The sequence below is a fragment of the Gracilinanus agilis genome, chromosome 4 (genome assembly GCF_016433145.1).
Source record: "Gracilinanus agilis isolate LMUSP501 chromosome 4, AgileGrace, whole genome shotgun sequence".
Lineage (NCBI taxonomy): Eukaryota > Metazoa > Chordata > Mammalia > Didelphimorphia > Didelphidae > Gracilinanus > Gracilinanus agilis.
In genome coordinates, this window is record NC_058133.1 from 511,929,420 (window position 1) to 511,950,494 (window position 21,075).

Here is a 21,075-nt window from a genome sequence, read left to right on the forward strand (position 1 = left end):
TACTTTTCCAGTCTTCTTATACCTTTCTCTCCTCCCTCTCAAAGAATGGGATGATCCAGTGACACAGGCCTCTTGGCTGATCCTTGAATCATATGCTTCATCTTCTGGCCCCAGACATTTGCACTGGCTGGCTGTCCCTCATGCCTGGAGCCCTTTGCCTCCTCTTCTCTATCTCCTTGACTCTCTGATTTGATTTTCTTTATATATATCCTAGCTAAAAGCCTTTCTAATACAAGAAACCTTTGTGGGGCCTCCTTCATCCTAATGACTTCCTTCTGTTAACCATCTCAACTTTCTCCTGTACTTGTTTGTACAGAGTTATTGTCAGGTTATCTCTCCTGTCAGACTTTGAGCTTCTTGAGAGTAGGAACTGTTTTGTTTGGTCTTCTTTTTGTATGCTTAACACTTCACACAGTAAGTTCATATGCTCTTATTAACAAGAAATGCTTGTTGACTAACTTAATTAAGTTGCTCTATCTTGAGTAATTTTTATGTAGGAAGATACTAGTTGCTTCACTTAAGGGAGTGATCTAAAACAGGTTTTAGTCATTATTTGTTTCTGTGACTTGCTTGGAGAGAAGGGTATCATTTTTAGAGATCAGTTTTTTTCATCTCTCCCACTGTCACATTGAGCCCTCAACTACTCTATATAAAGGACCTACATAGGCCTCTTGAGAATGACAGCTGTTTTTCTTTTCTCCTGTTATCCCTACCCATCTAGTACTGGTGCCTTGGTCATTGTAGATCCTTAATAAATGCTCGTTTGAATATGACTGGAGAAGAGTGGTTTGAGCTTGGATTATTCTTAATTTATAGATAGGAGACCATAAGTAGAGCCCTTGTATATGAAAGGTGAAATAAGAAGCTATTCTAGAAACTTTTAGATGTGTTTTTATGTACAAGTACCAGTTGCTTTTATTTTTATTTATTTATTCAAACTCTTAACTGTCTTAAAATCAGTACTGTGTATTGGTTCCAAGGCAGAAGAGTGGTAAGGGCTAAGCAGTGGGGATTAAGTGACTTGCCCAGGGTCACACAGCTAGGAAGTGGCTGAGGCCAGATTTGAACCCAGGATGTCCTGTCTTTGGACTTGGCTTTCAATTCACTGAGCCACCTAGCCGCCCTGTATCAATTATTTTTTAAAAAGCAACAAATTTCAAGATTTGAAAAAAATGAATCATTATGAAAGAGTAAAGAAATGTCATTTCTATAAATATACTATTTGACATCATATAAAAAGTGAGAGTAAACATTTTAATTGCCAGGTCACCAATGGTGGTCAGGCCTTCCTTTGTTAAGCAATCATTTTGTGTGTTTTACTTGGGCTTATCCTTAGATGAATCAAGTCTTTCTTTGGTAGGTGAAGGGAATGACAGGAAATGAATTGAGTACTTTTTCCCATTGAATACTCCTTTTTCAAAAACTGCATCCTAATAGCAGAGACCTGTTAGTTTGAGTTTTCATATAGAAATCTTTTCATTATTTTTGCATCCTTTTCTTTGAATAAGGATGCCTAAGAATGATTCTAGCAACAGCAGCAGCATGGAAACTGCCCCTGAGGCTTCTTAGGGTGCTCTTATGGCTACTGGCCTGACTTAAAGAGTTGCAGCCACTCCTTTCGAGTCTTTGGATGATCAGCCATTCAGGCCTCCTTTCTGCCAGAAAGATTCATTTTGTATCTTTTTGTAATTTTCACTCTGAATTTTTACTCTCTTTTTAAGCATTGCTGCCTTCTCTTGGCTTATTGGATCTGAACCCTCAATTTAAAAAACTTCAGAAACATTTAAAAAGGGAAAACAAAAGAGGCCCTCCTAATTTTCAGTTTGCATCCTGTGTTTATTTAGGGTTAACTGCTAAATTAAATTTCACATTTGTACATTTTTAATGCCAATTAATTAACATAATTAAATGAATGACGCCAACCAACAATAACCCTTGAAGCATAGTGAGAATTACAAATAAAATACTTTAACATGTTAGTGTCACTCAGACCCTTAACATAAAAATGATTAGAAATGTGTCATATCATTTTGTGGTGGTGTTCCCTGACTGTACTTATTTAATAACTGATTTTGTTGGGCCCTGTTGCATAATGCTTTAGGAGACATAGTCCCTATTTTTATGGAGTTTCAAGCCTACTTCAGAGATGATTGATGTTACTAGAAATGTAGTCTGTGTCAATGCTTGCTTTTTTTAGACATTCTTCGATTTGGGCCCTGGCCCTCTACTTAGGTTTGCTTTCATTTTCTCTAATATTTCTTTGTAGAAGAATAAACTATGAAATAGTTCACTAGCATCAGCCATTCTTTTAGATTCCCATGTGATTTTCATTGCAAAGACTGCTGAATTGTATGCTGTTTTTCAGTCTATATACTATGTTCCACTTAAATCAGAAGTTTTCTTTACAAGGACCATAGTTAATTCTTCAGTTCATTTACATTCATATTTAGGTTTCAGTTGGTTCAGAAATATGCAGCATAAATCCATTAAGTACTTCCTATAAGCAGAGAACATCAGGGGATGTCCAGAGTTGAGTTATTAAAGAGTCAGCCCCTAACTTTCATCAACTTACCTATCCTGGCTGATTGCCACATAAACCTAGCAGGGACTTGATTAGCAGGAGTGGTGTCATCCGTGAATTAAAGTTCTGTACAAATTACTGAGCCTGCTAACATGCCTGGTCCATTCTTACATTATAGACCTGGAGGCCCTTCAGGATTAGAGCACCCAGAGCCCAGTGTTACTCATTATAGCCCTGGCCTTTTGATCAGTGATAATTCAGAATCTTCCTACTCAGTGTAAGCCTTTTTCCTATAAATGCTGCCTAATTTTGAAATTCATTTATTTCAGAAGGAAAAATTTCTGCTATTTGAATTGTAATTGTGTTTTTTCCTGTGCATATCCCTCATTTTCCTTTTGGAGTTCCATATTGTGTCCCTCTTGACCCTTTCTTATTGCCACTTGCCTCTCTGCACTCTCCCCTGCTCTCAACAATTTAAATATTTCATTTTTTTGTTAAGGGCTTTGCCTGATGGCATGCTCTAGGGGGACTTATATTTTTGAAGACTCTGTGGGGTCTTTTGTGTCTTGCCTACAGACCACGCTTGGCTCTGGTGGTGTGATCCTACATAGGTCACTTAATCTTCTGGGGCTTCTGTTTGTTTGGGGTAGTCTTGGACTAGGTATTAACAGTGGTAGGATAATTTAAGGAGTGGCAAAGCAATTTATCTACATTTTTTCATTTCATCCTCATAATTCTGGGAAGTCAGTGCTATAATTACCCCATTTTACATCTAAGGAAACTGAGGCCGACCTGCCCATGGTTACAAAGCTAGAAAGTGTCTGAGGTACAGTATTTATTCTTGGATCTTCTGGCTCCTGATCCAGCACTGTATCCACTGTGCCATGTCATGCATGTTCCATGTCCCCATATGCCCATATGCTGCTTTTCAATATTTTGCCTATTTCATTTGTTTTGTCATTTATTTCTGTCAATAAGTATATATTGATTCTAATCCCCAACTAGATGAAAAGTTTCTTAGGAAAAACAACTGTCCCTATTTTCACTCCTACCACTTTTGTGTTCTCTTCAGAGTACTTCATCCTTAGGGCATCCTGTCATTCAGGAAGTATAAGATGGAATGGATGAGGGTGACTGAATATTATCTCGATGTTGTTATTGACTTCTATTTAGATGATTTCCATCAACTAAAATACTTCTAATGAAATAGATAGTGGAAAGGAAAGGTTGAGAGAGTTTTATCTTGAGCAAGAAATATTTTATATTTTTATATCTATGCTTTGGTGAGTTAAAATAAAGGATTATTACACCCTTCAGGCCAAAGTCTGGAAGTCTTGAAAGCACTGTTGTGGTCTAAAATCATGTAGCTTATACTCCATGGTAAAGACAGACCATAATTACAAATATCACTTCAGTTGGGCAGTTATCTACATTTGTAATAAAGTGGCTCAATACATTGAAGACTGTATTGAGAATTATATACCAATTTCCTTTTTTCTAAATGATAAAAAATTATAAAATAATATCCTATTCAGACCAGTTAATCATGTCCTTTTTACTTTTTTTCTCTTTGCTGTGAATAACTGCTTATTCTGATCTTAACCATTAGCTTTAAATAGTGATTTAAAATTTTAGGATCTAGTGAGTGTGTGTATGCTTGTCCATTAATTGAAAATGATATGACAACATTTAAATCCTTTGCCATTAGACTCCTGAGTATTCATTTTAGGAGTTTTTATTCACATAATTTACCCTTACCGGAGTAAAAAGCAAAGCACGAGCTTTAAAAAAAAGTTTTGAATTCCTTCCAAAGACTCATTCCATTCTCCAAGTGAAGTTTCTGGATCATAATCAGACACAGGCTTTATTCAGTGAGGTGTTGAGAAATTCCAGTAATATTTTCAACTGGGCTATCCCATTTCTAATATTTCAAAAGCAATAATAACCTTATTTCCGCCCTTCTATTTCGTTCTGTTTTCTTAAAATTACCAATATTGGAAATAGCTAATTATTGCCCTCTCCTTCCTCCCTACCACCATACCCCAAATTAGTAGTTTTTAATAGATAAATACTTACCAAAAGTTTTGAAGCTGTGGATGAGGGACAAAGGTGGATCTTTGGGCACTCTCCGAGGGATATATCTGTTTAAGCAGCCAGTCTTATCTACAAGTCTAGTTTTGTTAGGGTTCTTTTCTTGAACTGGGTTTATAGTTCACATTCTTCTGTTTATGATCCAATGGGGGCTGGTTTCTTCTGAAGCTGATATGATTGGTCACTTAGTCTGCAGGGGGGCTAATTAGTTCTGATCATGTGGAAAAGAATGCTGGTTTGTTAGGAGATCTTTCTTTACCCAACACAAACCTTAGCAGCCCTAGAGAAATCCTCCAAAACTGAATTGAAGAGAAAGGGTGCATTTTTTTCTCTAATCAGAATCTGACTTTAGTAAGTTTGCATAATCTTACTTAAGGTTTTATTTGGAAGTCTAAAGGGATAAAATTCCTTACAACTTTCCATTTGATCTTCTCTTTTATTTTAGGTTAAAAGGCAAGATAATTCCACTAATAAAATCTCCTTGTCTCATCACTTTAAATAAGGCTTATTCGGCAGGAAAACAATATAATCAGAGATTTGAAAGAGATATGAGACTAGCTTCCTTATTTTACTAATTTGAAATTCAGGAAACAAACTCAAAATTTTATGGGGATGTTAGTCCAAAGCCCGACCAAGATGTTGTACTGCATCTCTTTTTCAGATGTCATTCTTCATTGGAATTTAGGTTCCATAGTACTGCTAGTACACCCATACACACATTTTTAGTTCAGTATAGTAACATCTAGGATTGATCCTTTCCAGGTGACTCTTAACAGGGATTCACTGTTAAAGCCAGCTTTAGGGGCTTTTAAGGGATTTTTTGCCTTGATTAAAAATACAGTGAACCTCAAGGAAACCAGGTCTGCAGGGCATGGACATTTCAACTCAATGCCATAGTCCTGTTTAGCTGGAAACTTCTGTGTCCCAGCTTGTGTCAACATTGAAATGAGCCATGGGGATGGCTTTGTCATGCCCTGCAGTGCAATATTCTCTACCCTCCCCATTAGCTGTTAATATGAGAACTTTGATCCAACGTCCTATATAAGAGGATCTGGGAAACAATGACTCTCTTTGTATATTGAAGGTTGGGCTATTGGAGACCTGCTGGGAAAATTATTAATGTAGACTCACGTAATGCTCCTTAGGGAGTGAAAACGGCCCTTGCGGACTTTGGCTCTTTTTTGTAAAACAAACAAAAAATTAATTCTTTCTTTGTTTCATTAATACCAAACATTTCAATACAAGTTCAGGCAAAGCATCTAAAACTCTGATAGATATTATGTGACCTTCTCAATTGTGGAAGGTCAGACGGAGGGTGGGGGTGTGTGATGACCTTGTGGCTTATTATTCCATTCATTGTTCTTTTCTTCTTTTGGTAGTAGAAATGAACTTTAGTTGTTGGCAAGTTGGTTTTAAAGGAAAATCTGAGCATTATATAGTATTTATCATGTCAACAAATAGTATATAGGGCAGTGGCTTATGATTCTTACTGCTAAGTGCCTTCTAAGTACCCTATAATAGTAGGGAAATGGCATAAAGAAAGTGAAAAAGCAATGGAAGCCAGTTAAGTCCAAGTTACTACAGAAGCAGTCAAAGTCAAAATGGAAAAAACCACTTCAGAAAGTAATTCAGTGGGAAGAAGTTGAGGGAGAAATGCAGATACAAATGACAAGATTTGGAATCAAGGAAATAAAACATAATGAGTAAATATTTATCTGTCCCCCAAGTACAGAATTATCACATTATTTCAGGAAACCATAAGGAAACTTCCAAATGACATACTATGAAGAGAAAGTATTCACAGAATCTCAACAAGGGGATGATGGAAATCTGGACCAGCAGAGATCACATAGACTCTGAGATGGCCAAATTCATTCTGTATATCAGTTTTCTGAGACTGAAATGTGGGTATGTTCCTGACAAGGGGGGGATATCAAGTTCCTCCCCACTACATTTAAATGGCATTTAAAATTTTGGTTAAGAATCAGCATGACACTGTTCAGAAGGCATGGTGATAGGCTAATTCTGCAGCCTAAAACATATACATTGCATATGTACTCCTTTTATGTGCAAGAGCTGAAAAACCTTTAAAAATAGAATAGACTTAATTAAAAAAATAAAGATAAAAATTGAATGGACTTATTTTAATGCTTGAGTACTCCCAGGATTTGGGCCTACCAAAGTAGATCATAATCTCTGACCATTGTAGTAGGTGACTATTGAGTTATAGTGGCAGAAAAATTTATACTATTTGAGCCAGACTGGGGGTGATCTTTAAATTGAACAACTCCTGACTGCCACTTAGGCTCATACCTGATTGCTTCCTTTTTTGTTTTTGTATTACTAATAACAGTAAATGCTTAATGCTTGTTGAATTGCACTTTCCTATGTTCTAACTTCAGAGAAGTATCAGTTTGTCCTCTACTTTGAGAACTCCAACTCCACTTCAAACATTCACAAGGCATCCGAGGAGGACTTCACATTCTCTTTGAGTACTAGTGACTGTTTTGGTGTTAGCAGAACTAGTCAGAATCCTCCTCCTATCAGCTTGAGTAATATCAGTTCTAAAATGAGGCAAATCCCCCGTCCTCCCCTCTCCCCCTCCTTCAGCCTTTAAGTATCTCATTTGTCACATAGTAAGTGTGGCTTTTGGATTATTTTTGTTTTAAAATGATATAGAGTAACCTGGTCACAAAGCACCCATAATAGCTGCATTTATACAGTGAAGCCAAACATGTGGATTCTAGCTTAATCTACATTTCCTTCCTGGCTAGACTATCTCCCCAAATTCAATCTTTAAACATATTCATTCACACCAGTCTTCATGTGGACTTGCCTCTTGCCCTGCCAACTTACAGGGATTCTGAATACTGCTGAAATTCAGCTCTGGACTGAATTTGTGCCTTTTCCAATGTGCTAAACTTTACCAAAAACCAATCTCTTTATACCATAATATCCAAAGCCAAGGGTATTTCTGCATGCCTCTTAGTAGCCCTAGTAGAGCTTTGAACTTTTAACTGCATTTCTTCCTAGCCAATCAGATTTGTTTTCTCCATAGAATTGTTGAGGCAGTATTGTAGTGAATGAGAAAGAGAAAGAACTAACCTTGGAGTCTAGAAGGCTTGAGTTCAAGTCTTGTCCCTGTTGAATATTGAGTGTGTGATGTTTGGTAAATTTCTTAGCTTCAGTTCTACTTTACAACTCCCTTAAACTGATTAAGTAGCATCAAAGTAGCTGATTATATTTTGGTAGAGAACCTGTTCCTCCCAGATAAGTAGGTCCCTATACTCACGAAATCACAGACTTCTTTTTTTCCCCATCTCTATCCTTACCTCTTAAGAAAGAGAAGAGCCAAACCAACCTGTAAGACTATTAAATGGCACTACTCTCTGAGAGGTCTGTTAATCCATACCCCCTCAGCTTTCTGTAACATTAAGTTTTTGTTACTGAACATAAGAGGAAGACATACACAATAAAAATGGTTTTTATATGTGTGTGTATGTTTATGTGTGTATATATGGATGCTCACAACCAATCATAGCCAAGATTTTTTAGAACCTTGTACATAAACAAACTGATATCGCTGGCTTCTCATTTCTTTCTTTTGCTTTTGGAGAGTGGGCTTTGATAGACTCCCAGGCTCCCAGCTGTAGATTGTGTTGGCTGAGGGCCTCTTTTGCTCTGTCTGAAGTTTTCCATAAACACCACTGTTGGCTGTGGGTCAAACATGCACCCAGGTGCCCTTTCTCTGCTCTTTCTCCTTAGGAAGTCCACTCAATTAGACCAGGCCAAGCCCAACACTACATTTTATTTTATTTTTCATGGTAGAAAAAACCTGCCTGGTGTTAGCTAGAACATGTAAGTGTCTCTTTTACCCCTAGATGCTGGGGAGATAGGATGACTGATTCATGGCAGCCTCAAAGGACTCAGAATCCCAGGTGACCCCAAAGCAAATGGAAAGAGAAGCTGCCCAGTGGGTGTAAGCAGAACATGCCTCTTTCCCAATGATCCCTTCTTTGTTTGTGAGAGATGGCCTCCAGGACACATTGAACTCAACAAGGCCCATAGTGCTGAGCTGGCATCCTCCTCCAGAAAGCAACACATCAAAGTCAGAAGGAGGCCTGTGTGCCCTAGACAGCTTGATTTTCTGAGGGTTTATAAGAAGACAGGAACCCAGAGTATAAAGATGTGACAGGTGATTGGAGGCTGTGGCACAGAGTGCATCTCCAGTCAAGTTGGAGAACTAGAGAAGCATCAAAGACCCAGTTCTACAAGTGTATATGAAAGAGTTGAAGAAAACCGTGAAGGGAGAAAAGGGAGAAGTAAATGCACATTCTTAATTTGTTACTGTTCTATGAAAGATCCTGTATCCAGCTAGTTTTTTGGAGGCAGTCAGGTTTGCTGATGCAATTTTTCCCGTTTTTATATGTAATATTGTATCTTTATCCATTGCCATCTTCTTGCTAGACTGTATGCTCATTCAGGGCTTAGACCATTGCCCAACATTTATTAAGTGCTTAATAAATGGTCATTGTGTTGTGTTTGATTATAGATTCCAAGATCATAGGGATAAAAAGAAGAATCTAAGGAGAGGGAAGTTCTGACCCATTTTGGTTGTTTAAAGGAAAGTAGTGGTAAGGGGAGGCAGGAGAGATTGGGGCATGTTTGAAGCCTGGTTCCTCTACTCCTGCTCTGCCTTTGGGAAGTTCTCAAGCTTCTTCTGTTCGGTGAGAGAAATGCATTTCCTCACTCATGCATTTGAAAGCACCATAAAAAGTCTCAGATCTTTGAGCCCTAGTCATAATGACAGATTAGTCCAAAAGAACCAGACTTCAATTGGAGAAAGCAATAAGTCCTTCTTTCTTACATCCTTATGCCTCTAGGCAGAAAGCTGACTTTTTTGCTTTCATATAAGTTTGACAGTATAGCTTCTCTGTTCCCTATAGATCTGTAATGATACTGTAGATATCATGTCATATATAGTGTGTCCTAAAACTCTTAATTCAGTTGTAAACTTTAATAGCTTTTGAAGTTCCCATTCTACCTTTAGATACTTCTTAGATATTTTATTTTGTGTAGTTTAAAGTTATGATCTGTAGATGGTTGTTTTCTTTTTATTAATAGTTAAAACTGGTGTTAGAATTGTCAACTTCTGAGTGACAAGTATCCAAATTGGACAATTCTAGTATGGCTTCTCTCTATGGTCATTTCTCTCCAGGTAAAACAGGTTAAATACTACCTTTCTCCGACTCTAGGAAAAAAAGCCATAAATTCTTGGTAAAGAAGTTTCTTCTTACTCGGTGGATGTATCATATAACCTTCTGCCAACTGGTCACTTGGCATTGCCCAAATTTTTTTCAGTCTCATTTCTCAAAGGCTCCTGATTTGGGCCCCATTGTTACATTATTTGAGGGTCTGGACTTATGATTTCATTGATATAGAGAACACTTGATGAGGAAACTATATTCCATTTCTGCTAGTACTGTTATAAACAAAAAAGGTGTCTAAGGAGATATAGATATACAGTGACGTGAATGTATCTATCTGTATTCTCCCTAGCTGCAGATGATGGAGGAACACCAACCCTGATCACCCTTGATAGTTGTTATAATTTCCCCTTTCCTCTAACAGTTGCCCAGGGAGGACCCTTGAGGTTAGATGAATGGGTTGGATAAATTAATATAGGGCTTTGCTTTGCCTTGAATTACATTTGTTATCTGACTGCGTTGACTCCCTCCCCAAGGGTCGTGATATAAAGACCACTCAGGAAGGTACTTGTTAAACTCTCTTTATCTAAATCAGGGAAAGGATAAACAGGACAAGGATTGGGGATTGGAGACCCTGTCAACTTAATATCTATAACTAGTTGACAATCAGGACTGGAGGCTATTGATCTAGTAGAAGCTGGAGCTTTATTCTCCACTACACCTCTGGCCCAGCCTGGCCACAGCCAAGCCAGAGAATAGGGACTGCTATTGATGCAGCTGTGTTGGTGATCTTATTCTTTCAGCTTTCTCACTATCAGAGTTGGTGATACACTAGCTCTCATAGTCTTCAGGAAATATTCAGATTCTTCCTACCCTCTTCTTCATAGACCTCCCTGCCTCCCTTCACCACCCAGAGACCAAGAGACCTAAAGACCTAAAAAGATCCCCTCCAAATGGCTGTCAGGGGTATTTATACAGTCAGGCCAACCAACGTTTGCCCCTGGCTCATGGCACCTGGGAACATTCTGTGTCTTCCAACTGCCTTCCTTGTCATTCAAGGTGGCATCCATCATTTCCCAGGTTATGAATATAACAGTACTGATAAATTACCTGGGGCTCTAAGAGGCAAAGTTTCAGGCACAGGTTGGCAGGATGTGGGAGTAAAAAGATATTATTAAAATAGAGAGATTTTGCTACTTCCCCAGGAGAGGAGAAGTGCTTCATGATTCTCAGTTAAGGGGAAATGTCCAGAATATGTCCATTTGGACTTTGTTCTGGAATCTTAGTCCTACTGAAAGTCTAGTTAAATCTTTGCTATATGCCTTTGTTTTTGTTAAAATTCATTTGTTGTGAAGATGACTTAACCTGCAGTAACACTGATCTTTCTTAACCTATATGATGAAAACCAGATAGAGATGGATCTTATAATTCTCTTTCAAAATGATTCTCTCTGACAGGCCTAGAGACGGGAGGTCCTAGGTTCAAATCTGGCCTCAGACACTTCCCAGCTGTGTGACCCTGGGCAAGTCACTTGACCCCCATTGCCTACCCTTACCACTCTTCTGCCTTGGAGCCAATACACAGTATTGACTCCAAGACGGAAGGTAAGGGTTTTAAAAAAAAAAAAAAAAAAAAAAAATGATTCTCTCTGAGAATTTTTGATTATTAAGGTTCAGATAGAGGTAGGTAAGGCCCGTAATGCTTTATCTGAGATAAGGGGGTAAGTGCATTATTACAAATTGTTTTTAATATCAAAAACCAAATGTTGAAGTTTAGTCAGCATTACCTTTCTTAGATAATGAAAAGCTAATAGTTAACTAACTAGTGTATGTTAAGTTAGGGTTTGGGGTGGGGGGGTCTATCATTTTTTAAATTTTATTACTTGGATTAGTAATTATTTTAAATTGAGTTTTCATCTAGTAGTATCATTGTGAATCTTTCATTTCCCTCACCACGGCAGTATTGGGTGTTGTTGAAAGACACTTGAAAGGTTTATGTTGGACATCTAAATTGTTTTTATGTCCATTGATAATTTAAAACAAAATCAACCCTTCTCTAGTCCTAGTAGAGTGATTGTAATTGAATAACACTGTATTTGTTTTCCTTTAATGTAAAGAATTAAAAAGTAATAAAAAAAGGTAATGCCATCCACTTAGTTTGTAGTTTTCTGAATGCTTTCATAGTCATTTTCCTCCCGAGCATTTACAAACTAATTGGGAAGTAAAAAATGAAAGGATCTTGCCTTCTGGTCAAAGCAACATTTGACAGTCTCTTTGTAGACAGTTTTCCTTTGGGGCCAGTGAATAGCTATTGAGAGATGGACCAGGAGGGGAGGGTTGTCTTTCCTACTTGGGATGCCAGAGTAATTGATGTTTTTTCAGCCTTTTCTAACAACCATTTCAGGGAAATTAATGATTTTTTGATATTTTTCTGATATTTTCATAGAAATTAGAAGGAGCTGTTGTGTCACAAGATCCCTTGAATTCCCATGAATTTGAAACTTGCTGCATTATTTACAGAATCTCAGAGTTTGAGAGTCAGGAGTATCACATGTAAAATGCAGTTTAGGGTAAAGAATCAGAATGACCAATTGGATTCTAAATTGAGAGCATAGATTCCATCTTGTGTTGCTCCGTGTACTTTCCTCCATTTTGATGGTTTTTCTGTTATTCATCCTTGGGAAATTAGATCATATAGATCATTTATTGTTCCATATGTTCAGATAGTTATGGTTAGTCAGCATATTTTCATTTTAAGAATAAAGAACCTTGAAATTTATTTGTTGCCTTCCCATCTGGGCTGAAACCTATTCCTTCTCTCTCCCAACTTGGAAAGTCCCTATTTGCTTTCTCCAATTAGAGATTTAAATGACCTAATTTTGTATCTTGAATTGTATCCTGGTTGTTTTTGTTATAATTAACTGCTCTTTTGGACCTATTTGATTGTTTTTTTTGTGTATAATAATTTGTATTCTATATTTGGGAGTCTTTGGACTAACTGGGGAGTCCATTGACTTGCTTTTTTTAACTGCCTTGCATTAAATCACTTATAACTTTAAATTCCTCGGTTATTATTATTTTCCCATTATAGTTTTTTTTCCTAAACTTACTCCAAATTTCTGGGCATGATGAGCACATCTTCATACCCCTCATTTTAAGTCTGTGGGACAAAATAAGAAGAAACCTTAGAACCTTGATATAAAGATTTTTTGGTTTTGTCAGGCTATCACTAGCTTTTGGTAACTCATTGGTTGTTTAATGTGAAAACTACCCCCTCCCCAGGAACATTTTATTTCAAGGAAATTGATCTCTCACTATCTGAACAAGTTAATTGTTCTTGGCTGGTTAAGGATGGTAATAGAGAGTGTTGGGGGAGGCTGGGATGTAAAAGCCAAATTTATTCTTTAGGAGTTTTACTGAAAAAGGTCCATGCTTGATTACTCTGTTTACTTTTCAGTGAGACCAAACTTTGAGGAAGGTGGGACAACAGTAGCAGGGAGAAAGCATGAATTTATACGTTCTGAGAGTGAAAACTGGCGCATTTTTAGAGAGGAACAAAATGGAGATGATGAAGATGGAGGCTGGCGACTAGCAGGATCACGAAGGGATGGAGAGAGATGGCGTCCACACAGTCCAGGTGAGACGTGTATAATGGTGGTGTACCAGGGATGTTAACTATTATTATTAAAATGTAATCTAAATGGTTTGTGGGTGGTTCACACTGGGTTGAAGAAGAGACAGGACCAACCAGGATAGATAGGGAGACCAGGGTTTACTGCCAAGCTGTTTACTGTCACAGGAATGGCAGTTAGGCCCAACAGTCACTCAGCCCTCCTAGGCTAGGGTCTATGGAACCAGCAGGCAAAAGGTAAAAGTTTATAATAGTTTAATTGAGGGGAACAAAAATAAAGAATGGGAATAAGGGATCCTATACTTACACCCTAAGGGCAAACCACAGGGGCAGGGAAGGACTTGACTACACTATTCTATTGACCTAAGCCAGGCAGGGCCCAAAGGAAGCAGTACTGAAGTCACAGGGAAGCTCCTTCAAACCTGGTTCCAGCCAGGTTTGGTCAGCTCAGCTAAAGGGCCTGAGGATGGCTTTCAATTGAGGTCTCACAGTAAATCCAAGGATGGTCACAGGATGCCAGGAGCCAACTCCACCAGGACAGGTGATCCAAGGTCCCCAGGTAGGGAGAGTGAGTCTGCAATGCTGTCCACCAGATCACAAACCACTTCCCCACTTGGTGCTGCTCTGCAGGTCTGTTGTCCACTGCTGAAAGCCTCCACCTCTCAGGATCCCGGGGAATCTGGATGCAGTTTTTCCCTAACTCTGAGATCTCCCAGGGTTAGCAACAGTTATGTCCCCAACCCTAATGGAGTCTCTCTCAGAGTCCAAGCCCTACTTCCTGTTCCTTCATTCCATCTTGGAATCTTCCAGCCCTTCCTGCTAGGTCCAACACTAATACTAAATTAATCTTCCTCACAACACGTGTCAAATCACTGAACTATCTGAGGGGCAGACTGGATATTATTGAGAGGAACATGAAAAGGAAGAGTGTTTGGTTTTTGCTTGGTGTTTGTCACTCCAAACTTTTATCCAAGGGAAATGGGAATTCTGTGTCCTTGAGCACATTACTCATTGACTTCTAGGCCTTAGTTTCTTCACCTAAAAATGAAGGGATTAGGGACAGCTAGGTGGTTCAGGGGTTAGAAACAGGAGGTCCATGGTTCATATCTGGCCACAGACACTCCCTAGTTGTGTTGACCCTGGGCAGGTCCCTTAACCCCCATTGCCTAGGCCTTCCTGCTCTTCTGCCTTGGAACCAATACCCAGTACTGATTCTAAGGTAAGGGTTTTAAAAACAAAAGTGAAGAGAGGGAATGGAATCATCAGTGCAGTTTCCTTTTCTTCTTCAAATGCCACATTTCTGCTCCTGACTTACCTAAATGCACTTTTCATCAGATCTTTGCTTAAGAACATATATGGAAAATCTTTCCCTGCTATTTTTTTCTGAGCAAGTGATGGTTTCTTTGGAGAAGAAGCTCTAAGCTCAAGTCAGATGTATTATCACATGTTCTCTTTCTGTATCTCCACATTTGAAGCAGGGTGAGGGAATAAGCAACACTTTTGGGCTCCCTCGCCCCCTCTGTTTTACTCAGAGAATGCTTCAGACTGTTCTTTCTCCTGACATCAGATATGCCCGTAATTGAAGACAGTGGTGCTTGTGTTAAAGTTCAGGCCCTACCAAACTGCTGACTCGGCATCGCATGATAATCAGATGTGACTGGAGTGTTTGTAGGTCAGAGGGGCATTGAAGGCCTCGGCTTTGGAAGTAGATGGAGGTAACTTGGGAACTGCAGAGGGATCCCTTGCCTTTGTTCTTTCAGTATTATTCTTTCTTGGAATAGGAAAATGGAAAAGTTGAGTCTTGCGAAAAGTTATTCTCCTGCCCTGCCCCTGCCAACACCAGCTTGTTTAGGTTTTGCCTCTTTAGATTTTAATTTCATTGAGATTCTTTGTTCTGTATTACTTGTATATTTCTTAGTTTATTTCTCTTCCTTAAGAGCCATCCTTTAAAATAGAGAATTTTAAAAAGAAAAGGGGAATGGCTGAGCAAAACATACTGAAAAAGGCTGATGTCAGGGAACAAATATTTATAATGTGGCTCCTGTGTTCCAGGCACTTTGCTTAAATACTCAAAATGAACTGATCCTCACTCACAAGGAGCTCCTGGCCTAAACGGAGAGGACACTGGTGGCCAGGGAATCAGGAAGCCTTCATGCTGAGGATGGTATTTCAGCTGAGTCTTAAAGGGGAGAGAGAGGCTCTGGGATTCAGAGGTCAGGAGGGAGAAGATTCCAGGCTTGGAGGCAGGCAAACAGGAGTGGAGAGAGTATTTGAGGGAGGAAGAGAGAGAGAGTCAGTTTTGCTAGATGACTAGAGAGCAGAATGGGCCGTAAAGTCCACTGGGCCTGTAAAGATAAGTTGGGACCACATTGTTGATGGTTTCAGAGCTGAACAAAGGAGTTTATTATATTCCATCTAATGGCAGTAGGAAGCCACTGTAATAGCAAAGCCACTGGGTCAGACCTGCATTTGAGGAAAAATTCTTTGGCAGCATGTAGGAGGAACTGGAGTAGGGAGAGTTTGGAGGCAAAAAGACCGATGAGGAGGCCATTGGCAATACACCAGTCAGGGAGAGAGGTGCTGAGAGTGAGAGGAAGGGTCGGATCGAGAGATATTCTGAAGCTAGGAATGGGAAGAACTGGTCCCTGAGGGGACATAAGGGCTGAGGTGGGGGAGGCCAAGGTTCCAAACCTGAGATGCTGGAAGGACAGTGGTAGTGCCTTTGACAGAAAGAATGCATTCCAGCCCCATCTACTACTCCTCTGCAGAGAAGGCAGAGTTGATGATCGTAATTCCACAGTATGGTAAGACCCTGGATGTACAGAGAATCGTGCCAAGACCTACTGTAGGTGGCTGAAGCCGCAGACATAAGAGAACACCTGCATTTGAGGGGGATCACCCTTTTTTTTGGCATACAAGAACAGAGGTATATGAGCCTTCCCTCTCCCCAAATAGATGGGTGGAGGAATTCATACTTGTTTTGTGTAGCAATTGCAGTAAATGCTGTTATGATTCCAAAATGACTCAGTCATAGCACTATCATGACACAGTATGGTAAATCTCCCTGGAATCTCTCTGCTCCCGTGTCCCATCCCCGTTGTCCCTCCCCCCAAGTCTGCTGCACCCACTTTCCATTTGTACTGCCGTGGTCCTTGTGTATATGTTTTCCTGGTTCTACTTACTTCACTTTGTGTTGGTTCACACGGCCCACCCTGCAACTCTGAACTCCTCCAGCAGAATCATATTCCATTATATTCGTAAACTATGCTTTTTTTTAAAAGCATTGGCCACGGGCCTCTGTATCACTTCTCATTCTTTGCTATTGCAGAAAGGGCTTCTAGAAATATCTTTGGTGTACTTGATATATGTGGCCTTTTTAAATCAGTGACTTCTTTGGGGTAAGTGAAATCTCTATGGAAAGTTTTGGAATCTTTCCATCAGAATTCCATCAGTATGGACATTTGAAGTCTTTTCTTGCCTAATTCTAATGATTGGCTCAGGCCATCTTCCTCCAACTTCTCCAACCTTTATATTTCATCGGTAATCATTGCTGTCACTTTTCTGAGTGTGAGATGAAACCTCAGAGTTGTGTAATTTATGTTTTTCTTATTAACAACAATTTGGAGCATTCTTTCATGTTGTTTTTTTCTTCCCTTTTAGCAAGGCCAACAGGGATAAGTGACTTGTCCAGGGTCACACAATTAGGGAGTATCTGAGGCCAGATTTGTACCCAGGTCCTCCAGATTTCAGGCCTAGTATTCTATGCGCTAAGCTACCTAGCTATCCCCATCCAGTGTGTTGATTTTTTTTGTTTGTTTTGTTTTTTAATCCTTACCTTCTGTCTTGGAATAAGTACTAAATATTATTTCCAAGGCATAAGAGTAATAAGAGCTAGCATATGGGGTTAAGTGACTTGCCCAGAACCACACAGGTAGGAAGTATCTGAGAACAGATTGGGTTTTTTTAAACCCTTATACTCTGTCCTAGAATCAATACTAAATATCAGTTCCAAGCCAGAAGAGTTAGTTAGTAGTTACTAATTTTGTAACTCTTGTTCATAACCATGATCCCTTGTTTATTGAGGAATGTTTTTTTTTTTTGTTTTTGTTTTTGTTTTTTTTTGGTTAAATTTCCTTCACATCTTGGCTAACAGACTCTTAATAGAGATTCAGTAGTATTTCCCTGCCTCTCCCCCAGCCACTTTATTGTTCCAATTGCAATTTTTTTGAAACCTTAACTTCTGTCTTAGAATCACTACTAAGAATTGGTTCCAAGGCAAAAGAGTAGTAAGGGATTAGGTGACTTGCCCAGAGTCACAGAGTTTGGAAGTGTCTGAGGTCAGATTTGAACCCAGAACCTCCCATCTCTAGGACTGATACTTTCCACTGAGCCACCTAGCTGCCCGGCATTAATTTTGTTGGGGGTGGGCAGGGGGTGGTGTTTCAGTTTCTTGTACTTGAAATTATAACTATTTTGTCTTTGTAATTGTGTTCATCCCTGGTTTGGTTAAGAAAGCAGTCTCTATTCATAGTTATGAAAAGTATATGTTTGTGTCCTTTAATATTCAGGCCATGTGGGATGATTATTTTAAAGAATTTTTTACTTAGTATTTGAACTTTGTTTTTGTGTATAAAACCACTAGTCAAATCATGTTGGACCTTTCTCGCTATGTAGAGCTTGAAGACTTTACCTGGCATTTAAAATATTTTGTTGACATTGTTAGAAGCATAATAGAATTAAATTTTAAGAAATTTTTGATCATTTAAACTCTTTCAGGCACTGTCATTGGGGCTATTCCTTAGATCCCTGGCCACAGGCATTTCTCACCAATATCAGTCTGCCCTGGGCATCCAAACATGATCGTTCTACTGTTTGAGGCTGCATTTGCCAGCTTAGTGAAGGGCTTGTAGACTGCATTCGCAGTGAGTGAGTATTCAGTGGAAGAATGGTCAAGATCTGAGCTAAGAGAGAAAAGAAATTCCAACTGGTCAAAAACAAACAAGGTGAATGTTTTGGAAGAACAACATTTCCAAGCTTGTCTGGTGTTGATTCTATTAAAGGGGGATAAACAAAGTTGAATTTCAGAGTCTTCAACTATTGTTCAAATCCAGATGTATTTTAGTTAGCTTATTTTTTCTCTCACTCATCTTATAACCCTTATTTTAAGTGTAATTTGTCATTATATTCAACTCTGATAAGTTAATTTCCCCAGTGTCCTAGTTTGTTCCATTTAGTTTAGTTTGTGTCATTTTCATCCAGTAAGACTTTTAGGAAGAGCACAGCATTAGGAAAACCAATGGAAATTCATTTTTCAAAGAAAGCAATTTTTTCCTCATACTACTCTGTAGAATGTTTTTGAGTAGCATTCATTATAAACCGACTCTCAATACTAATTTTCCATTAAAATTTGAATGAAGTTTTTGTTGTGCTTGTCTTGAGGAAGAAAACTTCCTAAAAAATTTCAGTATTCCGGCCTGGAGACAGTGTGATGCTGCTTTAGACTCAATCTCCAGACCTGGACTAGAGCCTTTAATGGAAACAGTTTGTAAACCAAAAATACATACATCCCTGGACCTGGACATAAATACTGCATTCATTATTATAAGAAGTATGTTATCATTATTGGTGGGCTATTTCTAATACTAAATATTGACATAACAGTAGGGTTCTAAAGAATCTTGTAGCCTATTTTCTATTGAAATAATATTTATTGCAGTATAGCTCCCCTGGGGCATTCAGTCATAGAGATGAGATAACAGGGCCAAGCTGAAGCACCTGGTGTGTATGCTAAGCTAAACACCCCAGCATCCACAAAGAATGGAGACCACGTACACAAGTACACTTTTAAATGATGCTGACTGTATAGATGGATTCCTATGAAATTGGTTATAGATCTTGGATACCAAATCCTCATTAGAAATTTGATAGAAAAAAACCCTTCCCTCTCCCCCTATTTCATGGCTTCCCTTCTTTTCCTAGGTATATTCAGTTTTCTTGTGGGGTCCAAAAGCTTTTTAGTTTTGTGTAATCAGAGTGATCTCTTTTTTCATTTTTTTTTTAAACCCTTAACTTCTGTGTATTGACTTATAGGTGGAATAGTGGTAAGGGTAGGCAATGGGGGTCAAGTGACTTGCCCAGGGTCACACAGCTGGGAAGTGTCTGAGGCCGGATTTGAACCTAGGACCTCCCGTCTCTAGGCCTGGCTCTCAATCCACTGAGCTACCCAGCTGCCCCCTCTCTTTTATCTTTTGATATTGCCTCCGACACTTACTGAGTTAGGAATCTCTCCTGTTTATAGAAAGGTATAGAATCTGCTTGTCTTCTAAACTTTTTATGGGATGATCTTTAGTATTAAAATCGTGTATCCATTTTAAATATATTTGGAATTTGACCGAATGGATACATAAAGCTTTGATTAAGCACTGATGAAGTGCTGAGCTCTGTGCTAGGTACCACGGCTACAGTTGGAAAAGTCAGAGGATTGCAGGGGCTCCCATCCTAATGAGGGAGGCAACATCTAAGGAAGGTTTCAGATAAAAGACAGATGAAGAAGTCCTCTGGTCCTTAGCATGTAGCCGCAAAGCAGGTATTAAAGCTTCTTGGAGGTCTTTTCCACTGATAAAATCCTATCAGTGTCTAATGTTGAATGATTTGACAGGAGCAAGGACTTTGTGGGCAAGAAGTTTTCCTTGTTGGTTTTCAGGTGCTGAAAGAAGTAGTCCTCAGACTGCATCTCCAAGAAGGCTATTTCCCAGGATGATGGCTGAGAGCAATGAGCTCTGGGTCCTGGGCTGGGGTCTGACACACAGACCTGGCACACATTGTCTCCTCTCCCAGAGTTTTCTTTTGCTTTATTTGGGTTGACCTACCGGCCTGTGTGTGGCAGAGAGAGCTGCACTTCCTTCCATAGGAATCACCTCCCTAGATCATACCTGTGAGGGTGGGCAGTGTGCTCAGGGCTCTTGTGCCCATTTGCCTGTTCTACTACTGCTGGTGATGAGGAAGGTGGGTCTCTACTCCTTTCAGTGATGACTGGGCTGGAAGCAGGTCTAGGCACTGGCAATCCCAAAGATTTTGGTGTAAAATTGGAATTTGGGAGATGCCATCTAAAAGTATATATATATGGATACGTGAGAGACTTTGAAACTACATTTCCCATGATTCCTCATGGCAAACAGGAAGTATGATGATGTAAGAGAGGGGTTAAATCTCCTAGGTGAGGAGGAAGTCGCAATCTTGGCTAGCAGGCTAGCAGGCTCGGGAAGAGAGGAGAGGTAACAATGATGGCAGAGGCGGCAGTTTTGAATTCTTACAAGCGCGTGGTCTAATGATTTTATCCCTATCAGCATGGCTTTAATTAAAATACTAATTTATATTATTATATCAGTCTTTATTATTTTTAATCGTAACATTGCACTTCGAGTCCTGTGCCGTCTGCATGAGAGTCTGTGGGAGTGTCGTGGTCAAGGTGCTGGTGCTGGTTTGACTTGCCCAGTATCCAGGTGTTGCTCCAAGCCTTAATTATGCCAGATGAGGACTATTTCTCCTTCTTCCCCCCCCCCCCCCCAAACACACACACACACACACACACACACACACACACACACACACACACACACACACACA

The 21,075-nt window shown here is 39.3% G+C and overlaps 1 protein-coding gene across 1 annotated transcript in view; it reads left to right on the forward strand.

The window, feature by feature from the left end:
• The window catches only part of GIGYF2 (GRB10 interacting GYF protein 2), a 112,690-nt gene that overhangs the window by 48,044 nt on the left and 43,571 nt on the right, over positions 1-21,075 (forward strand). Inside the window, exon 8 of the mRNA XM_044673290.1 lies at positions 13,276-13,455. Within this exon, the coding sequence (XP_044529225.1) occupies positions 13,276-13,455 (180 nt within the window). The remainder of the gene's footprint in view (positions 1-13,275; positions 13,456-21,075) is intronic.